Genomic DNA, 19,446 nt, shown 5'->3' with positions numbered 1-19,446 from the left:
TTGATGTTTGTATTGTAAGTTCAATTCATATAGTATCAAGGGTCTTGCATATGTCTAGGATGATTTCTGTTGAAAAAATTAGATTTATTTAAATTATTGTACCTAATTTAGATAATTTTTTTTTTCAAACTTTATGAAAAACAAACGACTTGGGTAATTATTTGATTTTTTTAAATTGTTTTTTCTTTCTCTTTTTTATTTTTTTAAAAAAACTACGAGTTTGTAATTTTTTTTTGGATAGAATCCATTTCCATCAAAGTCTAACATTCAAGTTTTACTAGATCAGTCCGCATATCAACAAAGCTCAAGCTTATCCATTTCCAAAATCAAACATAGTCCTCAAACCTTAAGTTTATTTTTATATTTGTCCCTCGAAAATGATTACTTGCTCCCTCCACAAATTTTCAAATATTTTCAAATATTTCTCAAGTATAATGATAATTCTAACTTCCTCCGCCCAAACATTTGGTCCAATAAGAAAAGTTTTCATTAATTCAATACTATTGGACTGAGTTGGAAATATTAATTTGATTTTGGTATTGTTTACCTGAAGAAACCCCATATTTATAAGGAAAAAAAAAACATAACTAATTTTCATAAAACGGCACCCTTGACTGCGTTTATCCCAAATTTTTTGAAAACAAAACATCCAGTTCCCACCAAAATCATTTTTATGAAATCCTAGAAATACAAATCCAAATACTAGAGAGAGAAACTGCAAAATTATTGAAAGAAAACCTAATCTTGTAGAGAGAAATGGATGTGAAGCAAGCTGGTTCATCACTCGATTCACTGATTTCTTCATTCAATACTCGAATCGCTGAGTTACAAGAACTCGTTATTGCCCGAAACAGTGAGTCACCGAACTCGATATAAAATTCTCCTGTGACATTTTGTGTTTCATTTTCTCATACACGGAACTGAAATTTTTTGTTCTTGCAGTGTATCCAGCGAGCAGCGTCACCGATTTGAAGGCGGTGGACGCAGCATTGAAGGCGATGGAGCTGCAAGTGCAAGCTATCAAAGACCGCTTGCGTGAGGAGACCTTGGCGATCCCTAAAGCTAAAGTACTACACCTTTGCTCTGAATTCCCTGTCTTTGTTTTTTCAGTCAGAGATTTGTTTTGTTGATTGTAAAATTGAATAACCGAAATCGAGTTGCATCTAATTAGGGTTAATCATCTAGGTTAAGTTGAATTATGAAAAAGAAAAGGAAATAATGTTTTTTGTTTTTTTGAAATTGATTTTGCTAGAAGTCATATACGGTTTAAAGAATTAAAAATAATAATAATTAATTAGGCTCAATACAATCATTGTGGTTTATTTAAGTGGAACACAACATTATCTCGAAGAAAAAAACTTGAATAAAACAGAATTTTATTGTCTCTAGGGTTATAAAATAGAGGGGGAGCTGTTTTAGTTATGTTAATTAAGCATGCGCATTGATATTTTGTTGTTGTAATTGTTTTTTGTTTTGTTTTGTTTTATGGATTCAGAAACTAATTGAAGCATCACTAAGGCAGCAGAAAAAATTGCAAAGTATGTCTGTACATGTGCCAGAAAGAACAACCTTCTCGAATTCTGAAATTAATAATAGAAGGTACTGGTGTTTTTATGCGTATATTACAAGTCTGCGAGTCTAAGGTTTTGAGCTGCAAATGTGGTTATTTTATTATGTATTGTCAGCATTCTGCCAGAAGCATCTAATCAACTTCCTGGTTTTGGTCCATTGAAACCTGAGGAGCCTGTGGCAACACACAAGGTATGTGATTGTAATGGAAAATTTACGTTTTAATTTCAATCCGTAAATCTATGGGGATACGGATTGTTGACGTTTTGTATGGCTCAGACCAATAAATTCACTTTCATTCTCATTTTGAATTTAATGAACCCGGAAAAACTAGATGGATAATGAATAACTGAAATAAGGGGAAAATAGTTTGCAAATGTTCAGTTGCTATAATTTTCATAAATTTTTTCTGTAGCTTGAATGCGAGGGAACTATTTAAATCACTGATCAAGATTTTGTTAAATTTCAGGAGAAAAAGGGTCGTAGCCCTCCACCATTGTGGTATATAACTGCTGCTGAGCTGGATTCCCTATCTTCGTAAGTTAATCTATCTTTTCTTTCTAATCATGTGGTTTTTTTTTGAAGAATCCAATTCCATTCATAGACTACTTACATGTCACTCAGTGCCATTCCTTGATATGTCACTCCGAGCAAGTTCTCTGTTTTGAGTCTTTTGACACGGCCCTAGCTTTCCAATGACATATCAAATTTCACACAAAACAGTATGTATTTCTGCAAGTATAGGACTAGTGTTTACACTTATGTCTCAACTGAGTTTGAGGCGTGGCACAATCTTGGTCTGAGTACTTTTGCACAGATACTGAAACCGAGGCTAGTATATGAGGTTTCATAACATAGATTAGCGGGGAAATGTTGGGAATGAAGAGTCCCGTCTAGCATTCATATTATAAAGCTCCCGACCAACTCCAGTGCTATTGCTGATTGCAGATACATGAGAGGAAGGCTCACCCTAGATAAGGTCAATGCAGCTATTAATGACATGGCAGCATATGCTGATTCAAATTTTCAGCTTATTACAGCCCCAAAGAAGAAGGTCTCAATTCAGTACTTTTTTCTGACTTCCATAAGTACATGCTTAATTTTTCAACTATTCTGATTTTTTTCAACTTTCCGTTGTGAAGCTGGCAGAGAATCTCTGGGAAAAAGCATTGGTAAGTGAACTTTACTGCTGGGTAGTATAACCTAAAATTTCTTTATCTATGTTCCCCTTTGAAGGTTAAATAGTTCTTTGAATAGCAGTTCCCTCCTGAGTTGTTGCACGATAAGGTTTTCCTAAACTAGGAAGTGCTTAAGTAAAAAAATATGCGGAGTCAAAATTACACGATGCGTCTGTGATTTATTTCAAATAGTTGGCATTTAGCATTGTTTTGTATTCATAGGCAAACTGACTGTTATATGCAGTTGAATTTAGTGTCTCCTTGACTACAGGAACTAAGGGATATTGCGATGACAGAATCAATAAAGGGAAAACACTTTTTTCTTGAAACTGACATAAAAGGACCTAGCTTGAAGCTTGACAATACAGGAAAAGCGATTTTGACTGTAAGTTGTTCCTCTTTTCTTTTTCACCTTTTGCTAGATAAATTTTCTACCCATAATCAAATCATGGAATACAATGACTAGTTGCATGCTTAAGAAAGTCAAATTAAAGTAACTGCAGTTCCTGTTCTATATTAACTGTAAATTTGTCATACATGGCATGAACTTTGACACAGGGTTTACTTGGCATTAGGGAAATAGATCCAAAATTCTTGGAAACTTGTTATGCTGTTATTTTGACAGCATAAAATGGTAAACACTGTTCAGTAGATTCATATCTGTTAAGTTCGTTTACTTGGTGAAATGTCATACCCATGCATTCTGGTCTTTTACAGGTTCTTCGCCACCTTGGTCGCATCAGTGAGACTCGAATTGGGCATCATCGTGTTATCATTCTTTCGAAGCCTCAAACTTGATGACATCTAAAGTATGAAACACATCATGAATATAACTTCAAGGAATGTAAGTGTGTGTTTCATATGTGAAAAAATACAGAACCGTGGTCAAGGCAGGCTATGCACCCTCTATGAATAACATCTTCAGTTCCCTGCTTCTGTTGCTCATCATATTTTACAATTTCTTGAGTCTCTGGCTTCAAAAACTCTCTTGCTCGTTTGCTCTATTTTATCATTGTCTTCTTTGTTTTCATAAGCAGTTCGTGGCATGTATAGTTATAGACCCTGCTCCAGCCTCAGATCCCTACTGGCTTCCAATAATAGATGTCCCTTTATCAATCCTGCGAGGCTACTGCACTTCCTGAAGCCACCTGCAATCCTTTTCCATTTCCTCAATGGAGAGGCCTCTATCCCATTACTGCAACTGATTGCAGCATTGCATTTGCTCGTGACTATTCATAATATAATTTATATAGTTTTTTAAGATATTTTTTCAAGTAAAAGCAATTTAGGTTTCAAACTTACATAGGTTTGTATTAAATTGTGTTTAATTTTTATTAAATAAAATGAGGATGATGTGATTCAAATTTGTGACTATTTAGTCAATAAAACTTTGATATTATATCAAAAAATTATCTTGAATTTAAGCTTTTGAATGGGATAATTCTTTAACATTTTCACCCACACTTGCCGAGTCTAATGCAGGTTTTGGTCGCTTTGCAGGCAGTGGAATCAGTGAAGTTATTGAATCATGTCCTTGTGTACCCGAGTTGCTAGTATCTGACTCGGTTGTATCATCGCTGGCTTTGCAATTAACTTTTTTAACTAATAAAGGATTTTGTATTGGCGTGACTCGAAACCATGCTGTGCCTGGTGGAAAACGCGTCTGTACGTTCATCAATGCTATGCAAAACATCAAAAAAGTAAAAACCCTTACTGCCTGAACTAACCCCCTCTCTCAACTGTGCGGCTATCATCAATGTTCCAGCTGGGCTAGAGTCCGCATACTTGAACTACTGGCTAGCCACACCAGCTGCAGACGTGAACTCGGTTATCAAGTGTGAATTAAATGCTAACAAATCCTGTAGACCCAACTTGGATCGAACCGCGTTTCTGTTGCCTTGTGATGCCATCATGTTACCAGCGGCCAGGTTGAAGTGTACCAAAAAACACTTCGCCTGTCCTCGTATTTGCTTCATTTATTCATACCAAATCCAAAAATGGATTCCTGTCCAATGGAAAATTTCCTTACTTTGTTACTTTATTTATTATTTTTTCCCGATCTTTCTTTTCTATAAAACAATCTTCTTCTTTGTACAATCATTTAAGTATCAGCTAATCTTCTTTTACGTGCGCTCTTGTATTGGTTTGTCTGGTGAGAGCAGTAAGAGCCGATAGCAACAAAAGGGTTTGCTTAGTGTGTTTGGCGGATTTTAGGAGTCGCTTGAACCATCAAGTTCTGCAGAGCTAAAACGCATTCTTCCCAATTGCATGGTTACAGAAGCCTGACCTTTATGGAGGAAAATGGGGTTGATATTATTTCAGAGAAGCTTGGTGATTTGATAAATGGATTGGACGAGGAACTTTTTCAAGGAGCAAAGGTGAGGATTGTAACTTAACCCTAATTGTTTTTGTATTTCAAAAATATTTTTTAAAAAAATTTAAAATTTATATTTTTTTAGTGTTTTCAAATTATTTTGACGTATTAATATTAAAAATAATTTTAAAAAAAATAAAAAAAATATATTATTTTGATGTATTTCTAAAAAAAAAATACTTTAAAATACAACTACAAACATCCTCTCAAACATCAATGCAACCAGAAGTTCTGAAGTTTGGGGTTGCTTGGTGGCCATGGCTTCGGTTTTACGGATTGGGTTTTGGGTGGGGAAGTGTGAGGTTGAGATCACATAGAGATAAGGCCAGAAATGGAACCTTTGGTTGAGTGCTTCTCTCTGGAATTGCACTAGCCACAAAAAGACACTGACTTTTGTAATCAAGTTCTGTCTTTGAAAGGTGCATTTGGTGCTTTGTGAGTTCTTCGTCGCCGTTGAGACTGCAATGGGACATTATCATACTGTAATCATTCTGTTGTTTACATTGAAGAGAAAACAAAACTTTATAATTGTAGATGCTGCAGAACACATTCTTTATTTATTGAATCTTAACATGTTTATTTATACAATAATAAAAAAAAGAATTGTAAGTTATCATCCAATTATATCTGATATTCTATTACATAGAATGAAAGATAGTAGTCATTAGAATAGCAACCGTAAATAAATTCTAATACTGTAAACAAACTCTAATTCTGCAGAGATTTTATTTTGCTTCTAGAGTATCAACACATTCTTTAAGCCCCAAACTTAAAAACATGTCAAATTGTACATTATCATACACAATTATCATTTCAAAAACATGCTTTCGATTAGAGAAAGCCCTGCTACAAAAATCCGTTTGCACAATTGAGTCAAAGCTTCAAACCTTACTTGCTGCACTGGAAAAGGAGTGCTCCTTTGGTGATTCAACTGGCTATGATGCCTCTCCTATGGACATGTTCTACAAGATTTAAACCCCTTGGTGCTGGGGGCCATATGTTTCTTTTGCGACGCTTTGCTGAAAGGTTTTACAGCATCTTATTAGCTTCTTTATTTTATTTTTTTTAAATAAATTATTATTATTATAAAACAGGGTAGATGATGAGGATTCTCCTGATTCTCCTGCGCACCTTTACACGTTTAAAGTGAATGAATTAACCAAAATGCCTTGCAGCTCTTAAGCTGTAATCTAGCTTCGACATGTTTTCGCATTTTGCCATTATTTGTCTCAACTCTTTAGAACAGATGCAAAGCAAAAGGAAGAGACTCAAAACACATTTTATTGAGAGGCATTCAGCTTCGCTTCTTATAGGAAAGCGAGTTTTACAAGAGCAAACAAGTTTCAAACGTGAAACAAACATCAATGAACAGGAACAAAGGAGTTCTAAGCGCATTTAAAGCCTTCAGGAACTTTCTTTCCACAAGCACTTAGGAGCAAGCTAACTGCAACGGGAACTTTGAGCTTGACAACTCCCAAGACATTGGCCTTAATAGCTGTGCATAAACACAATGCGGCTTCAAGATCAGCAAGACCCTTGATAAGGGTACAGCATTCCTCGCTTGGAGGGGTCCCAAGAGCCTCGTGAACCAGCCCTAACCAGTTGCCACAAACACCAAATTTGAGGGTATCTTTAGGGCATTTGGCTGGCTTCTTCGGGGCTGGGGGAGCTTTTGGAGGACAGGCCGGTACGTTATGAGATGAGACACAAGTGAACAAAATGACATTGAGCAGAACAAAAATAGCTGCTGCCTTAGAACCCTTGAAGGCCATTTCTTTCATGCAACACACACGTTATGGAGCTTTCAGTGCTCCAAAAGAAGCTTTATATAGAGAAATACAAATGCATAGACAATTAAATACTGAAAATAACAGGCAGCCACTACAGGAGCGGTGGCCAATGTTAAGCCATGAATGTTGTGTACTTGAAGCTGGATTTTTATTCAATTATGTGAATGGCGTTACTCAAAAAAGCAAAATCTTTGGCCCATCGCCATGTGCAGTAATTGTGTGGCCAAGATAACTTCTTGCTTATCATTTCGCATTCTATTTGGTGTTTACCTTCGTCCTCTTTGTTCTGTCCTCGCAGAAATTAACATTCCAGGTATCTCAAGGTCCCAGTCTTGATTATCGAGAATTTTATTGCTAAAAAAACACCAGGTAGGTGCTCGCCCTCCTACAAGAGCTTAAAAACAGGATACTATCCTGGGAAATTGAAGCATACACGACAGAAGACTAAGTCCATTTTACATACTCTGACCGAGAAAATTATCAGCAAAATCGGAGTGATTATACATAACAAATCATATCTGGGATTACTGTTCATAGCATGTTTCAGCAGCGTTGTCTTACGTAATCTGTACTGAACAGATTGGATAATTTGCCTTGGCAAAGTAGAGAAATCCGAAGCAACATTCTCACGCGCTTTCTTATCTCTCTCTTGCCAAACAGAAAAGATATAGCTGGCACCAAACTATTTTCACCTCAGAACAGCTAAGGAAAACAGGGTCCCTATCTTCTGATTTGTCTCACCTTCATGGTCGTCAGCCAATTTAGGGTAGATTTTAATCTCCAGGTTCATGTATTTTTTCAGTTCCATCTAAAACTTTTGATTTGTTTCGATTAGACCTACAATCTTTATTTTTGTTCCGCTATGTGTAAATCTTAATTTCATCTCCAAAGTTTATGGGATATCTCAATATAAATCAAAAGGTAAGAACCAAAAAAAAAAAAAAAAAAACTGAAATTGAAAAATAATTAAAGAAATAAATCTTCTTTCAATTGAACAATAACGATAATTTTTTTTGCATCAACACTATCTACCAGTTATTTGACAATACAAGAATACAATTAAGACAAAAACATATTTTTTAATAGAAAGTATCAAGCATCACTGTTCCTATCTCTCATACACTCTCTCACTAGCATATTATATCTACATTTTTAATCCAATTCATCAAGTTCTTCACAAAAGAATATGAGAAAAATAAATAAAACCCCATATGAATGGATGATAGTTTAAGAACATAATAAGTTTATCATCACCTAAAGCATGATCATTTACACATATCAAAGATACGATTTAAGGACAAAATTAAAAAAAAGAGTTTATTTTCTTTTGCTTTATTGATTAATTCTTTATTTTATTTTCGAGGAAGCCCCGTTAATGAGAGCAAATTCATTGATTGTCAAGGGCTGGTTTAGACCAGAAATGCTGACTGGCCCAGTCAAATTTGCACCTTATCCACCAAGTATGGATGCCGCCATCTAGAGTAAAATATTTAACACGGCAAGACAGCGGGGTTGACCCTTGTAGTAGAGGTTAGCTTTATTTAGTGAAATCATTTGCAAAGACAACTTGGGCATCAAGTTGTCTTCCAAAGACAACTTTTATAAATCCCACCAGCTCAATCGCCTAGTTCCCAACACCATATCTATTCTTGCTCTCGCTTTTACACAATATCTAGAGTAGAGTTTATAAACAAACAACAAGGGAGATGAGGCCTGTTTTTGCCTTTTTTATGGGAACTGTGTTTGGAGCCTTCGTTACGAGAGGAGCACAACGTTGGGAAAATCCTGAAGCTCACTGGAAACGGACTTGTCCTCGTCAAGCTCGCAGGGCTGCAAGCCCAGGAACTGAACAGGCAACAACCTCGGACATGCCACTTGCTAGTAATTGAAAGAATAATTAGAGCGCTAATGAAGATTTATGTTGTGTTACTTACTTGTAAGAATCCTGTGTTGTTGTTTGGAGGTCAGTGTTGCTTATAAATGGTTTGATGATGTACTGTGTTAATTTGATTTACTATGGTTTTTAATTAAATAAATAGTTACTTTATTTTTTTTAATTGTCGTTCTACTTTCAGATCTTGGCATGTAGATTACGAATCACATCATTTGAAATTCTTCCTGAACCATCATCTTGAAATATAATAGTTGGATTGAGGATGTAATTGTAACTGATAAAAGATTTTATAAAAAGAAACAAAATGGAAAGTATAAAAATATTATGATGAGTGGAGTTATTAAACCCAAACTCAAGGACTAATATATATTTTTTACCAAGACCTCGGGAATTGAAAAATAAATATCTGATTTCTTTGAGAACATGATAAAACTATAGTTTTAAAACCTGACCCGACAAGTCGGTCCGAGACCCGATTGATCCGGGGCTGAAACCAAGCCAAGTTTATGAAAAAATAGGGGTAGTTAAAAACCCGACCGACCCGGCGGGTTGATCTGGAAAGATCCAATAAAAAACCTGGTTGCAACCCGTTGACTTTTTTTTTTTTTTTTTTTACCAAAACAACGTTGTTTTGATTTATAAAAAATGGGGTTGACCCGATCAAAACTCGTGACCTGGACTTTGGGTCGGGTCGGCCACCGGACCGAGTTTAAAAATACTGGATAAAACAAATCATATATTTAGTGGTGGAATCCTTAGGGATCATTAATATTTTTATTTGTATTAGGATATTTATCTTATTGTATTTTTAATAAATAATGTCAGTTTTATTTTAGTTAAATAATAAAATTTAATTATATTTTAAAAAGAGGCATGACTTTTCATGATAGAGATTTATATCTATCAAAAAGTGCAACAACGCGCATAATTTTCAAGAAAAAAATACTTTGAATATTTGACATTAACTAAAGCTAATGTCACTATAATATTAGGTCTAGTAAACATGATTAAAGGCTCTAGAAGAACTAATATTTTGTTACCAAATAATACAAAATTGGACAGCAAAGATGCATTATATTCACTTGAGTTTCGAAGAAATTTACTCAGTTTTAAAGATACACGTGCTAATGATTATCATATTGGAACAATAGATGAAGACAAAAAAAAATATCTTTATATTTTTTTTCATATATTTAAGGCTAGAAGCTTGTACTTGAAAATTTATTTGTTTTCTCTTCTAGAATTTATTTGATAATCATGAAATATATTGAAATAAATGTTGTAACACACATAAGTGTTTTAACCCAAAAATATTTATGCTTTGGCATGATCGACTTGAACATCTAGGATCACTAATGATGTGATGAATTATTGAAAATTCACATAGTATCCTTTAAAGAATCTGAAGATTCTTTTATCAAATAAAAAATCATGCATTCATGTTCTCAAGGTAAATTAATTACCAAACCATCTCCATTAAAGGCTGTTATAGAATTACCATCTTTTCTTGAAAAAATTCAAGGAGATATATGTGGAGTTATTTATCTGCCACGCATACCTTTTAGATATTTTATGGTATTAATTGATGCATCAAGTAAATGGTCACATGTTTGTTAACTTTCTAGTTAAAATATTGTATTTACTAGATTAATATCACATATTATCAGACTATGGATGCAATTTCCTAATTATCCAATTAAGAAAATTTGATTCGACAATGCTGGTGAGTTTGATAATCTTTGCATACTCAAACATTTGATAATTTTTGCACTTCTATCGGATTTGATGTTGAACATCCTGTTGCTCATGTACATAATCAAAATGGTCTAGCGGAATCATTTATAAGTGCCTTCAATTAATTGTTAGGCCATTATTTATGAAATAAAAATTACCTATATTTGTTTGTGGACATGCTATATTACATGTTGCATTATTTGTTAGAATTAGACCAAGTACTTACCATAGATATTCTCATTTGCAACTTGTTTTCGGTATACCACCAAATATATTTTATTTACAAGTTTTTGGTTGTGCCGTACTTGCGACAATAATGCCCCTACAAAAGACTAAAATGGCTCCACAATATAGAATATGAATTTATGTTGATTTTGATTCTCCATCTATTATTAGATTTCTTGAACCTTTAACCGATGATGTTTTTAAGGCACGTTTTGAACATTACCATTTTGATGAAAATATATTCTCATCATCAAGGAAAAAAAAGTTACTTGCCTGAAGCATGACGACGAGAAAATTACTTGGAATAACTCGAAGCTATCTCATTTTGATAACGAACAAATTAATGTGAACTTGAAGTATCTATATTAAAATCTTCTATTGAATTCTGAAGTATTCAGAAATCACACAAAAATATTGTACTCTTTTTTCTTCGCTAAAGGTTTTTCTTTCTATTAGGTTTTTTTTGTAAGGTTTTAATGAGACACATTTTTAGTACATAGTCATTCAAGAGAAAGTGTTATAAAATTTATAATTATATATATATTGAAAGCTCATTAAAATCTCTAAGACTTCACTCTTAATTTTTCATGACACTTAGTTTTCTAGTGTCCATTAATGCTATTATTTTCTTTTCTTATAAATAGACTCTTTGTCTTGTATGCTAAACATTGGAAAAAATATAAAAGAAAATATATGGATTTCTCTTTTATTCTATATTTTTTGAACAATTATTAAGTTTTTTTAATATTCAATAGTAACTTTTAAAAAGTCGAGGACTAACATATAATTTCACCAAGATCTCGGGACTGAAAAAAATAAATATTCAAGCCCCTGGAGGAGTCACTCTGGTTTTCTTCATGTCTTGAGAAATACGTCAGGACCGCCCACAAGTTATATAAATCCTCTGCTAAACAACCTTGCCTTCTCCAAGCTACCGAATTAGTTCCTGCTTCAGTAGTGCTTAATTTTCTTTTTCTGTAGCCAGCTCGGTCAAGTGAAGCATCGTTCCTTGAAGAAAAGAGGCAGCCATGGGTCTGATAAGGAGAAGCTTCTCATTCATGTTGGGGACACTGGCTGGGATCTACATATCCCAGAACTACAACGTGCCAGACATCAAAAAACTTGCCGAGACAGGCCTTTCTCTGGCTAGACAAATTGAAAGAACCCATCGCAAACCCAGAAACCAGAAAGAGAGCGATGACGTTTCCGAATGATTTAACTCATCACAATGTCATGTATACTTGCTAATAAAATTACGTGCATCTGCAAGAAAGACAGCGATGGAGTTTAATTTGTTTCTGTTTACTCCAATTTTTACTTCTTTTTTTTTTTAATTAAGTGGATCAAATCTCTTTTGAGATTTAAGTTATTTGAAAACTAGTTCATCATTTAAGAAGTTGATATTGACCTCTAGCAACTTTGATTCGTTTGAAATTGAATACTTCAAGTTAGATTTTGTAGGTTTCACAAATTGTCCCCCTATTATTGAAATTCATCAAATTGAACTCTCCACAAACAATTTGATCGTGTTGAACCCTTTACTTCTATTTTTATTCTTTATTTTTTACTTTAAACCTCCCCTCCATTTTATTTTATTTTTCTGTTAAATTGATTGTGAGGTAAAATAAAAAAATTTAGCAATAAATCTAATTACAGAAAAAATAAAAAGTCCAAAGATGAAAATTGAGAATTTTTTTTTGTTTTCCGAATTTTATGAGATTTTCTTTGTTGTTTTTTTATTTTTATTTTTCATGGATATTTTTTCCTATTTATGGATATTTTTGTATCATTTTTAAATATATTTTTTTATTTTTTTATTTAAAAGTCAAATTCATCTAAAGGCTAAGAAACAAGTCAATAAATCAAGGGGTTTGGATCAATTTGTACATAAATCATATGACTTTCACATACAAAAATAGATGGGAGGTTTAAAATAACCAAAAACTAGAAGTAAAGGGTACAACATACTCAAATTATTTACAGAGGTGATTTTTAAACGTTAATTAATAGGAAAAAAAAACCCTACAAAAATTAACAAAAGGATCCAATTTTAAATGAGCGAAATTACAGGAGGTTAATTTTAACCTTTTTTGTTGATGAATCAATTCTCAAATAAATTAAAATTCAGGAAATAAGTGGCCTAATTAACAGATTGTTTCTTTGTCTGCTGTTATTATTGATTTCTTGGGTCGTGTTTGCTCAAGGACAATAATTTCTCTAATCACATTTTATCCTCAAATAATTTTGCATTTAATGAGATTTGAAGTCTTAAATCTTATGTGACTTTGAGGGATTCATTTTAGAATTTTAGAAAGTTAGGGACTAACATCTAATTTTACCATATCCTCAAGAACTTGAAAGTAGATATTCAATACCATTTTTCTCTTTTCCTCTAATTAAAATCAAAGTAGAAATTTTCCAATATGAATCCTTAAATTGATCTTTTAAAAGTGTGGTAAAAATATATTAAAATATTTTTTTTTTAAATTTATGATTAACATATCAAAAATAATATGAAAATATTAATAAAAATTTATTTTTTCATTTCTAGTTCAGCAAACACTAAGGTTTAATAGTTTTACATAATCTATTTTAAACAAGATAAATTGAGAATTTTAAAAAAAAAAAAAAAATCAAAGTAAAGCTATGTTGTCTTCTATCTTTTAAATTGTCGCTATCCTTTGAGAAAAATAGTTGCTTGGCCAAGAAGGGTTGACCCTTGGAGGAGGAGTCACCATGTACACAAAAGGAGGGCTCATTTTGAGTCTTGGGAACTACGACATCACGGCCTTACGAATCCCCTGCACACCCATCTTTGATTTCTCAAGACTGTAAAATTCCTGATTCACATCTCTCAGATCAAGCCAAGTCTCTTTCTCATAGCTCTCCATAGCTAGCTGCATACTAAAGAGTTCTTGGGAGCCAAATGGGTTTAATAAGGAGCTCCTTCTCGTTCATGTTCGGGACACTGTCTGGGATCTACATAGCCCAGAACTACAACGTGCCTAACATAAAAAAACTTGTTGAATTTGGCCTTTCCATGGCCAAACAGATGGAAGAAACCCATCGCAAACCCAGCAACAAGAAAGACAGAGATGATGTTTCAGAATGATTGATCGATCCATCACCATGACAGGGTTCGGCACCTATATTATGATCCCATCTTCAGTAACTCTAGTCTTATTCATATGAAGATCTATCTGAATTATTTGCAAAATCGGGGAGCTTAGGTTTCCGTGTATTAGCCTATAGTTTTTTGCCCCCCTTTCCCATCTTTATGAGTGATTTGTCTTACTTTTATGCTTGGGGTTAGTGCCTTAGTGGAAACGGTCTATCGGTTTTCATTTGATAAAGCAACATGTACCCTTACTCTATTACTAAAACTAAAGATTGCATAGGCTGAAAATTTATCATTCAATAACTAGCGTCCAATATAGCTCAATCTGTTATTTTCCAGACTGCAGCAATTCCATAATCTCACATTGCCTAGCAGAGCATTTCTTTCAAGTCTCAGGATTTGTCTCAATGATTTATGAAAACCCACAGCTTTTGAAGCATTCAGAATTCTACCAAGGGATTGATAATAAATTGCATGGGCACGTTGAAAAAACCACAGATATACAGGCAAAGAATCAGAGATGGAAAGCAAAAAATTGTACATTTTGGGGTTTAGGAAGAAGACTAGTGGCAGTCAATAGATTACAAATCAATCCATTCACAAGAGATCCTCAGTTTAACAGGCTATTAGCCAGTCTAACTACCATCCAAACCGACCTAGTTCTTGCTCAAACATCTGACAAATCAATAATCAAAAGTCCCAACAATGCATCAGACTATAATTTTACAGACTACGTGAGGAAGTCCTAAAAAGTTTCAAAACCTCTGGGAAGGCTGCACGCCCAGTCAACTCAAACTATAATCTCAGTCACTTGGATATTCACTTGAAGATATAGCCAACCAAGATGCCAAACAAACCAAACCAGAAAAACAACCAATAAAGAGACACCCCCAGCATGTTTTTTTGCTGATCTGTTTTCTCATCAGTTCCTGTTGCATGAAAAAGCACACAATAGCAGGATCGGTGAGCACTAACAGTGACAAAACACCATTAAACAACTAATGTGTTTCACTGACAAGAAACTTGAGAATGCGTCACTAGAAGGAATTCATGTAGGCAAAAGCGGATTCAACAACACAACTATCCTTCCTCCTTTCACCATACGGTATCTCATCGACAGCAGATAAAAATATTTCACATTAGAGAAGTATGCTGTGTATTTTAATGCAAAACCAATCTCAGAAAAGCATAGCGCAATCATTCGAGAATCAAACCAACATAAGATATATGAAAAGGAAAACCGTACTTTGCCAAACTTTCATAAACCAATTATCTAGACTAAAACAATGACATTAACATTCAATTCATACCAGTGCATGCCGAAGCTTCTGATTTTGCTGCAGGCATGGCAGGAGTTTCTCCTCAGTCAACCTTGAAATCATAGACCATGTCTGATATACAAACATGGGTCAGAAAATTGACCCAAAATTGCAAAAACAAAGGTGTTCCATAAAGCAAAATACTTTCAATATTAAATAGGCAGCATTTAGCTTTAAAATGTTTATTTATGGAAGCTCTAATTGGTGATTAATCCTACAGGTACATGGCTGGATATTTCAAATGCCACACATGTACCCTGTAAATCGCCCTCAGAGCAAATGCTTTTCCCGCCAAGAACAAAAACCAAAAGAATGAAAAGGCACATAGCTTCACAGTCCCAACATCCTTCTATTTAAATTGCAGTAACACATTAAATTCCTAAATATCCAGTATAACGGAGCATTCCCAATATACTTGCATATTCTAAATTTCATCAGAGGAATTTCAAAATACAAACAGAACAACAAACACAAAATTAAAGCTGTCATCAGTTTTTTGCAAGAAATAACACTTGAGCTGAACATCTTATGTCAATGGCTATAGTTTATGGAATCATTATGGACCTGTGTATTTCAGATTTCATGTAATGAAGTTCAACTCATTTCGAAAACAACATATTTGTCATTTGAGTAAATTAGGAACGTCAGATTTAAGTAAATTTTCACGATCGAAGTCACAGAATTTTAAGGAATACAGGGCAAAAAAATAATTTACCTCAGAAGATTTTTCTTTAGGCTCCTCTAAAGATTTTGATACCTGAAAAACGATCCCAAATAAATGAAAAATACCATAGCTACCTGGACCCCAATAAGCATATATGCGTACAATAAAAGCAAAAGGGAGGAAAGAAGATCTCAAAACAGAAACAAGATGGAACACTTACAGCATCAAGCAATGAAGTATCCTGATCACCGTTCTCAAACACAGAAGGCCTAGAAGGAGAAGATCCTTCATCAGATTCTTCTGCAACAGAAGAGGGAAGATTTGCAATGGATGTATAAAACCGTCAATTTGAAATCCTCCACAACCCTACCAGGCTACCATCCTCCTTATTAAACTGCAACACCAACCACTCCCATCTTTAATTCTATATTGAGCAAACATAACCGTCAATCTTTAAACAGGAATAAGCAAAGGAAGATACAAAGAAGCCACCCCACCATATCAAAATTTATGTCTTTGGTAGTTGTACCATCAGGTGCAACAACACTCTGAAGCAGGAACTTGTCCTTGCATTGCATATCTGGCGGTGACTCCTTTTGGCCTTGCATTGTAACTAACACAATCCAATCAAGAACAAGTAGAAAACTCATAAAACCATTATATGCCCAAACATACATGTCTACAATGCGTCATTAAAGCAAAACAAAATGAAACGAAAAGCCATCCACTTAAGGAAAACAACCATAATTTACACGAGTCGCTATCATCACATATAACATTAGAAGCCAAAATGCATTACCAGCTACGGATTTGAAATTCACAAATCCCAACAACAAACAATTTGGCTCCTAGTTAGAGCCGCTCTCGCGTAATTTCGACACAAAATCAATAAATTTAGATATTTTCTTTTGTTACCATTTTCTCGGAAAGCAAACAGGAAAAAGAAAAGGAGAGATAGAGAGCAAGAAAGGAACTAGATGGAAATTTGAGCTCTATTGAGTGGTTATTAAGATCTCCAGCACTCATGATTGCTAATTTATTTCAGTGCGAAGTAGAAATTTAATTTGTGAAAATCAAAAAAATTGTACCAAAATTAGGGCTTTTATTTTGTTCTTTAAGAGAGAATATATATATATATATATATATATTGAGTGGTTATTAAGATCTCCAGCACTCATGATTGCTAATTTATTTCAGTGCGAAGTAGAAATTTAATTTGTGAAAATCAAAAAAAATTGTACCAAAATTAGGGCTTTTATTTTGTTTCTTTAAGAGAGAATATATATATATATATATATATATATATATATATATATATTATTTATTTTAATGTGATATAGGAGAAAGGAAAGTAAAACAGTGGGAGGGAGGAGGGAAAAAAATAAATTATTTTTTATGTTTTGAGATTTGGGTTGGGAGTAAAATCATGATGATGGTGATTTGGGTGACTAACGTTAACCGTTTGATTTAAAGAAACGTTGTGATAGTATTGGGTTCAGTGGGGTTGTTATGCGTGAAGGGTCAACGGTTGGTGAGGTTAAGGTGGGAGTTTTAATTTCTTGATTTGTTAGGCTTTTCCATTATTTTGGAAGGTTTAACTTTCTTACCAGGGATCTCCAAGCTAATGACCAGAATACCCTTCGGATCCTGAGTTTATTTTCCGAGATGCTAACAGAGGTCGATGGAGAATTAGGCACCGTTTGGCATTTTTTATACCTGTGTTTTATTAAATTTAAAATTTTTTTTTGTTAAAATTGAGTGCGGTTTGTACCTTTTGGATTGTTTTGATGTGCTGATATCAAAAATAATTTTTAAAAAATAAAAAAACATCATTTGCATGTATTTCAGCACGAAAAATTATTTGAAAAGCGATCACTACCATACTTTCAAACACCTTCTTACCATGTATATTGTATCTCTACCTTAATTTGTCATCAGAGAAATCTCTTGTTATTGATGTCTTCGTTTTTATTATTAAAGGCAATTTTTTCATGCTCTGCTCCACCCACCTTCAAATAGAGGTAAAGATTATAATTTAATTATTATATAATTTTAAATTTAAGTAATGTGGTGTTAATACGATGGTTATTAAAAATTTATATAATTATTAATTTCAAGATTTATAAAATTAATCGAGATATTTATAAACTAGCTTGAACATTCATATTAATAAAAAAATTATAATTTAACATCGCTCATGAGCAAGTTTTTTAAGATAATTATTTTATGTTGTAAATAATAGATATATTATAAATATTATCTTCAACTAAAAGAAAAAAATAATAAAACAATAGATATTTTTACAATAAAAATATATTTCCCAATTCTCATTGTCATTTTCAAATAAAAGTTTGTTTGATTGACTTTTTTAAGATAAATTCCCAACTTGTTAAAAACATAAAATATTTATATATATTGAAAGAATTAATCAAAACAATATTAAAAAAACTATAAAAAATTATTTTTTGATATTCATTGAAAAGAATGTAAATATAATAAATCATATGTATATAAATTCAGGGATAAAGGTCCATTGAGATTGGAGGATATGCTTCGGTCTTTGTATTTAAATAAGTTAAGTATTTGTATAAACCTTCATCTCCTTGAAAAAATGAATGACGCCAGCCTTGTATAAAAGCAAAACAAAACTAATTGCAATCCCCATTTAATTTCAAAATCATCAAAGAGTATATTAAAAAAAAAAAATCTATGGATGTTGTTTCCAGTAGAAATTGAAGGTTGTGTTTCAAAATATTTTTAAATTATTTTAATATTCTATATAAAATTAATCTGTATGGATCCTTTTTACACCATGGTTTATGTGGGTAGCTGGTGGAGGACATGTACATCAAGAACGTAAGACAGAAGCTAAACTCGGCGAGAACATGATCATATACATGGAGAGCGTCAGACACAAGAGCTAAACTGGGCAAGAACATGATAATAAACGAGTCAGTAGTTTTCACGGAATAAAGGCGAATCTGAATAGTACCCTGTGGAGATGATACTAGTACCTGAGGCTGAGGCTATGCTAGCTGATGGATTATAATTTTCTGAGGGCAAGGGCTGCTGGAGTCAGATAGCTGTCCTACCATTTTCAATGAAACAGCTGCTGCATGCATTGCTTTGCTGTTTCATATTCGTACCCTTTTAGATGCCAATTCCTCTCTTCCCTCCTTGTCTGCGTCTTCCGGTACACCTCTCTCTTTCACATTTTAATTTCTTCTGTCATCTCCTCCGACCTACCCCCCCCCCCCTCTCTCGGGCCCATTCCTCTATCACCCCTTTGCATGCTCCAGCACGTAATTAACAACGAACCTCGGCTGCCTAAGCAGCATCAACACCTTGTGATTATTTTTTTGTAGGCAGTTATATTATCTTGGAATCGTATAATTGCAAGTGCTATGTCTTGATTCGGGGAAACTTTATTGACTGGTCTAGCATAAAAAAGCTCGTTGTGGCCAGAATTTACTGTCCGATTTGCTGATTATTAGCATCTAGCAAGGGAGCTTCTACATGATCAAGAACTATACAAGATGAGTGATTGCCAGATGCGCTTGGTTTTGTGTTTTCCAAACCGG

The 19,446-nt window shown here is 33.7% G+C and overlaps 3 protein-coding genes and 1 long non-coding RNA gene across 7 annotated transcripts; 2 read left to right on the top strand and 2 right to left on the bottom strand.

The window, feature by feature from the left end:
- The first annotated feature begins 653 nt into the window (after positions 1–653).
- LOC118041355 (SKA complex subunit 1 homolog) lies at positions 654–4,789 on the top strand. 2 transcript variants are annotated; one of them, XM_035048652.2, is made up of 10 exons: positions 654–853; positions 943–1,067; positions 1,496–1,599; positions 1,686–1,761; positions 2,039–2,106; positions 2,518–2,623; positions 2,712–2,741; positions 3,019–3,132; positions 3,465–3,591; positions 4,248–4,789. In XM_035048652.2, exons 1-9 carry the CDS (start codon positions 757–759, stop codon positions 3,543–3,545), a joined length of 801 nt encoding a protein of 266 aa, XP_034904543.1. In that variant the 5' UTR covers positions 654–756; the 3' UTR covers positions 3,546–3,591; positions 4,248–4,789. The 2 variants fall into 2 exon arrangements, with proteins under 2 accessions (XP_034904543.1, XP_073260800.1); XM_073404699.1 differs by lacking the exon at positions 4,248–4,789 and having other exon boundaries at positions 655–853; positions 3,465–4,230.
- A 1,585-nt stretch (positions 4,790–6,374) lies between these two features.
- LOC118041356 (putative lipid-binding protein At4g00165) lies at positions 6,375–7,037 on the bottom strand. The gene has a single exon (XM_035048654.2). The coding sequence runs from the start codon at positions 6,900–6,902 to the stop codon at positions 6,507–6,509; it is 396 nt and encodes a 131-aa protein (XP_034904545.1). The 5' UTR covers positions 6,903–7,037; the 3' UTR covers positions 6,375–6,506.
- Positions 7,038–13,456: 6,419 nt separating this feature from the next.
- LOC118041357 (uncharacterized) lies at positions 13,457–14,220 on the top strand. Its single transcript, XM_035048655.2, has one exon. The coding sequence runs from the start codon at positions 13,691–13,693 to the stop codon at positions 13,874–13,876; it is 186 nt and encodes a 61-aa protein (XP_034904546.1). The 5' UTR covers positions 13,457–13,690; the 3' UTR covers positions 13,877–14,220.
- Positions 14,221–14,432: 212 nt separating this feature from the next.
- Positions 14,433–17,030, bottom strand: LOC118041358 (uncharacterized). Of its 3 annotated transcripts, XR_012167777.1 has the most exons (6): positions 16,665–17,030; positions 16,363–16,478; positions 16,086–16,289; positions 15,917–15,958; positions 15,193–15,273; positions 14,433–14,811 (listed from the first exon to the last, which is right to left on the bottom strand). It is a non-coding gene; the product is annotated as an uncharacterized lncRNA (long non-coding RNA). The 3 variants fall into 3 exon arrangements; XR_012167776.1 differs by having other exon boundaries at positions 16,363–17,024; XR_004686303.2 differs by having other exon boundaries at positions 16,086–16,259; positions 16,363–17,022.
- Positions 17,031–19,446: the final 2,416 nt, after the last annotated feature.

Source organism: Populus alba, chromosome 14 (genome assembly GCF_005239225.2).
Source record: "Populus alba chromosome 14, ASM523922v2, whole genome shotgun sequence".
Taxonomy (NCBI): domain Eukaryota; kingdom Viridiplantae; phylum Streptophyta; class Magnoliopsida; order Malpighiales; family Salicaceae; genus Populus; species Populus alba.
The sequence above is the reverse complement of the archived record's forward strand: the minus strand, read 5'-3'. Positions and strand labels throughout refer to the sequence as shown.